Source organism: Pungitius pungitius, chromosome 21, assembly GCF_949316345.1.
Source record: "Pungitius pungitius chromosome 21, fPunPun2.1, whole genome shotgun sequence".
Classification (NCBI taxonomy): Eukaryota; Metazoa; Chordata; class Actinopteri; order Perciformes; family Gasterosteidae; genus Pungitius; species Pungitius pungitius.
This window is the reverse complement of record NC_084920.1, coordinates 13,990,563-13,995,934: the sequence shown is the minus strand read 5'-3', so window position 1 is coordinate 13,995,934 and position 5,372 is coordinate 13,990,563. Positions and strand designations below refer to the sequence as shown.

Sequence of the window (5,372 nt, the reverse complement as noted above, 5' to 3'; positions counted from 1 at the left end):
AAAATAAAATGTATACCTAAATGAAACCCCATTATTTCCACCAGGAGGTTTTTATTTTATTTTGTATAACGTGATGCCTTTCTGATGTTGGGAGTGCAGTGAATCTAGCAACTGGGGTTCAAGAAGAGAAAAGTGGATTATCTGTTTATTGGATATTTTATGTGAGCCATAGATCACCAGAGATGCTTCTCGATATCCTTTGGTCTAAGTGCCTGATCTGTTTTCTTCATTAGTCGAGGGCTCTCCTGTAGGCAAGCAAAATGCACACATCTATGTGCGTTTGCCCGCTCTCATACACACACACACACACACGCTCACTTGCACACACACAGATTAGCCAGTTCCTGCGTTTAAGCACCCCATGTGTTTGCATTTTAGTCACACATTGCCAATCTCATGGGAGCACTTTGAAACATACTCCTCCAGAGCAGATCATAAAACGGGTGTATAAGTAGTTTTTTCACATAGTTGTATCGCAGAACACCCAAACCCACCCCACCCCACCCACCCACCACCTTCCACCTCCCCGTCCGCTTCCTCTCACAAGTGCAGGGTGAAGCATTTCGTCCAGAGGTTGGCTCCTCCCGCGCTGCGTCTCTCCAGATGTTGCAGAGAAAGTCCTGTGAACGTGATCCCATCACAGCGCGCACACGTTTTAGTTTGTTTGCACCTGCAGGCGGGAAACATTCCCACCCCAGACCTTGCTGTGACATCATATGGTGCTCGTGTGTGTGTGTGTGTCTCCTGCATTGACCCGCCGGTGTTTCTGTCTCTGCAGTACTTCGAGGTGCCCTTCGACTCCAACATGAACCGCACAAAGAACCGGCCGCTGGTCCGAGGACAAATCAGGTACTGGATGTGATCATATATTTCATTTTCATCACTCGATTGATCTAATCTGTTGTAACAATGTGATGTTAACGAAGACCACACCTCCAAGGAAGCCGTAGCACAGGCATTCACTGATGCATTCCTCAAAAGGACCACATGTACTCTCCTCGTGGTCAGCGCCAGGAGACGGGCCTACTTTTCTTTTTCGCATTTCACTCTTACGGGAAAAGAGCCCCCTTTTTTTTTTTATTTCCATTGGTCGGGATCAAACCCGGTCGGAGGCCTCCCGGTCCGCATGCCACCAACCAGGGTAATTCGGGCCCTTCTGTGCGTCGGTACCCGGAGCCTCTTCCCCCGCTGGCGTTTTTAGCCCGCCTCCACGAGCCTCTGATTTAGTTTGTGGGTGCCCGGTTGTTTTGTTGTGGCTTCGTGGCGTCTCCCCTTGTGGTGCTGAATAGCTTTGGCTTGGTGAGATTTAGGCCGCTCTCCGCTGCATTGCACCGTCCTCATCAGCAAGATGGGGCTTTATCAAAAACCATTAGTTCAAGACTAGAGAATGAACGCAAACTGGTTTTATTAGCTTTTTTTTATTTTTTATTTCATTTCATTTTACAGGAATCTGGGCTTTTGCTTTCAAAATCCCCATAGCAACGGAACAGGAATTTCCTTGCTGGAACTATTCAGTGAGTTCTTTTATGATCCCGTTAATCTAGCTCTGAGTGCACAGCCATGTCCTCGCTGAGGTTTGCCTGATTCCTCTTCATATGTCACTTAACCAAATGTAGCGGTTCCACTTGGCTTCTTTGCCGTTTTCTGCACAAATTGGTCGCATTAATTTGATATCATAATGGGACGTCTGGGACAATTATCTTGCAGGATTAGTCCTTTCCATTTATTTCCTGACTGTCAGTATATTAACTGTGTATGTGCATTCCGCACATGTTTGCCTCCCTGTATACATCACCCCCCCCCCCCCACAGCCAGACTGTCGACAGCCCATAGGCAGCCTGCGGGGCCCCACCTCATCCCCACATAAAACAGACACAACACCACCGATCACATTAATGCACCAATCTCCCTTTTTTTTAGCCTCTCTTTATTTAATGGAGCATTTACTGGTGAATTTAAACCAGACCTCACTATTGCTGCTTTCAATAAAAGATGAGAGGAGGAGGAGGAGGAGGAAGTCTTCATCGGGGCTGAACAGGCTGAGCCGCCGTGGTTTTCTTCAGCGCGTTTTGATCTCTGGCGTGTGCACATGCTCTTTATCTTGCGGCTCTTTTATCCCTGACAAACTCTTTATCAGATGAGCTTCCTCTAAGCCTCCCGTTTTGAGACTCGGTCCTGCTCACTGTTAGTGTGTGGCCCCCATGGGTGTGTGTGTGTGTGTGTGTGTGGCACATGTGGAGCTATCATTGTCTTGTCTTACCAGAGAACTTTGTCCCATAGTTCCCATGTTATGGCAGTTCGGGCTTTTGTCTGAGTCTGAATCTGTGTTTTCCTTTTTTTTTTCTTTTTTTTTTTTAACTGTCCTTTTTTCTTTTCTGTCTCCCTCGTTTTGTTCCCCTTCACTCACGGCAGTCCCCTCCACGCCGTGTGCTTCGCCGCGGCGTGTGGCGTCCCCGGGGTGGCTCTGCTCACGCTGGCGGTGAACCCGCTGACGGGCTTCCTGGGCGCCCTCAACATCTTCCTCTACACCTGCTGCTACACCCCGCTCAAGAGGCACAGCATCGCCAACACCTGGGTGGGCGCGCTGGTGGGCGCCATACCGCCCGTCATGGGCTGGACGGCCGCCACCGGTTGCCTGGAGCCGGGTAGGACCCGCCTCAATCTGTCCGTGGCCATTTTGCAACACAACAGGGATGATCAGTAGACTCAATGGCATGTTAAGCTTTACCCAGAATCACCTGCAGCGCTGTTTGAGTGCTCTGATTTGATGTTGTGGCAGCAATGAGCTTTGGGGGAGGGGGAGGGGGGGGTCTCGGTCTGTCGGACACATTAAGTGTTCTGCTGTGGCGACCGTGCGAGGTGCGTTTTGCCGTGTGGACGCCGTGTCCCCGCGAAGTGCTCCCAGAGCTTTATGTCGATGCCCCGACCATTATGTGTGATGTATTTAATGGCTCCTCATCTGGAAAATGAAGGCTGTTCCAGTCCTTGAACGGGCTCCTGACGGATCCTGGCTCCGTGAATGACCCGCGTGTTGTCAAGTGAGCGCCGCGAATGTAGACCGATGGAGCCGGTCCCCCTCAAAGCGCGCGCGGGGGGGGGCCGCCCTCGTGCACAGCGTCCAATCAGGATTTCACGTCTTTACCAAAAGCGAGACAAAAAGACGGCGGCTTGTTGTCCTGCCTCTCTGCTTCGTACCTTTTTAGAGCCGCTGCCAGTCCGGTTTGAAGTGAATCACCTTTAAGTCTGGAGTAGATAATAAAGAAATATGCTATTTATGATTAATGTTAGACAAATGGTTTAACCATTCCTATCCATATTTATCCTGGTTAGTAATATACAGATGCTTGTATTTCTATTAACAACATCAGCAGATTTGGAAGTTAACGTATTGTGAAAAGTGGTGCCAAAATACCTCTTGTTGTCTTTAATTTCCCTCTAAATGCTGAACAATTAAGTTTTTATGCAAAGATTCACAACATAAAATATTTAGTTCCCTCTAATATTTTGCACGCTAATCATTTTAGAGTCGTGCGCCATCGCTGCTCTCCTTCATACCTTTCTCTCTCTGCGCCCCCCCCCCCCCCCCCCCCTCATTCCCATCCACCTCCCCACAGGTGCCTTGCTGATGGGGGGTTTCCTGTACTGCTGGCAGTTCCCCCACTTCAACGCCCTCAGCTGGAACTTGAGGGAGGACTACTCGCGCGGCGGCTACCGCATGATGTCCGTCACCCACCCGGGGATGTGCAAGCGCGTGGCCCTGCGCCACAGCCTGGGCCTCATCGGCCTGTCGGCCGTGGCGCCCGCGCTGGGCGTCACCACGTGGACCTTTCCCCTGGTCGCGCTGCCCATCAACCTGTACATCAGCTACCTGGCCTTCGTCTTCTATCGCCGGGGCGACCGCGGCAGCGCCCGCAAGCTGTTCTTCTGCAGCCTCTGGCACCTGCCCATGCTGCTGCTGCTGGCGCTCACATGCAAGAAGCCCCGGGGGGGCCACGAGGAGGAGGCGGCGGCGGCGGCAGCAGTGGCTCCGCCCCTCGCACTGCAGAGCTAGCTGGCTTCCAAGACGCCCCCAAAACACTTTGCAAGGCCTTTTGAGAGCTTTATTTGAACCCCCCTCGGCGTGCTCACAGGGGCCCTGGCGCTGCGTTTTTATCCGTTTATTTAAAGCCGCTCGCTGCAGATCAGGGAACGAGCTGGAAACGATTTGGATCCAAATACCTGACTTGAAGCACATGAACCATTACATCGGTCTGTGATCATATGGATGACGTGTCTGTGTGTGCTGTATGTATTCTGAATTTATTTATAACGGGGCCCCCCCCCCCAGCAGCTCCTCCCCATTCTGTACAGGACCGATGATGCACACCTCGTAACATCGGGTCCACACGAGGTTCACTCTGCCGATCGACGCCGAATAAGAAGACATCACGTAGCCGCGAGATGTGTTTGATGATGATGATGAAAATAGGAGGAATATCAACAGCCTGAAGCAGCTGTTCAACTTTCTATAACCTGGTGAGAAGTGTAGGTCTGTTGAGTCTTTTCATAACGGTTTAATGAACACAGTCTGAAACACGAGGGCACATATTCTCTCTCTCTCTCTCTCTCTTTCTCTCTCTCTCTCTCAATAAAATGCTTCGTGATTGTAATCCTGTCTTTAATGTAAATCATTTCTGCGTTTTTGAAAGTTTCCTTTTTGATTGTGCGTCGAGGGGCGAGGCCTCGGGCCCGGAGCCTTGTTAGGTGGCGCTGGCCTCAAGGCCGCGCAGTTTATTCGGATTCGGGTTTCACGCTCGCTTTAACGCGAATCCCCGTCCCCCTCCAATGAGCTCCAGTTAGCGAGCCCACCTCCGCACCTGTCACTCAACATGTGCGCCCCTTCCTGCCCTCTCACCCCTCAGTTTTTCGTATTTGGTTACAATTCCGTCACCGCGCTCAGGAGAAACGAGCGTCCCCTTCCCCTTTTTTTTTTTTTTTTTTCTCGCTGCCATCCTCTCGCCATAAAAGGGGGAGGGGGGGGGGGTGTGTGGGATTTAGCCAAGGCCAGGAGACCTGGAACAGGCTCGACAACCTCGTAAAGTGTCTGACCGGATACAGAGTTTCATATCAGAAGGGGGGGGGCATCCAGCCAGCTGTTAGACTTGAGAAAGAAAAATGGGGGTGGGTGGGGGGGGGGGAGGGGGAGACTCACACACACACACACAACCTGTATAGAGATTGGATATCAACCTCCAGGGCTCAGTGTGATGGCCTGCCGTGGTTTACAACATCCGCTCCTGTGAGGCGGAGCGCTGCCTTGCTCCGTCAGGCTCCGTCAGGCTCCGTCAGGCTCCGTCAGGCTCCGTCAGGCTCCGGGGTGCGGCGACTCTCTC

The 5,372-nt window shown here is 51.6% G+C and overlaps 1 protein-coding gene across 1 annotated transcript in view; it reads left to right on the top strand.

Annotated features, from left to right (window-relative positions):
- Positions 1 to 4,660, top strand: part of LOC119213248 (protoheme IX farnesyltransferase, mitochondrial) — a 5,103-nt gene extending 443 nt beyond the window's left edge. Inside the window, exons 2-4 of the mRNA XM_062560248.1 lie at positions 660 to 849; positions 2,413 to 2,645; positions 3,615 to 4,660. Of these exons, the coding sequence (XP_062416232.1) occupies positions 660 to 849; positions 2,413 to 2,645; positions 3,615 to 4,051 (860 nt within the window). The 3' untranslated portion in view covers positions 4,052 to 4,660. The remainder of the gene's footprint in view (positions 1 to 659; positions 850 to 2,412; positions 2,646 to 3,614) is intronic.
- Positions 4,661 to 5,372: the final 712 nt, after the last annotated feature.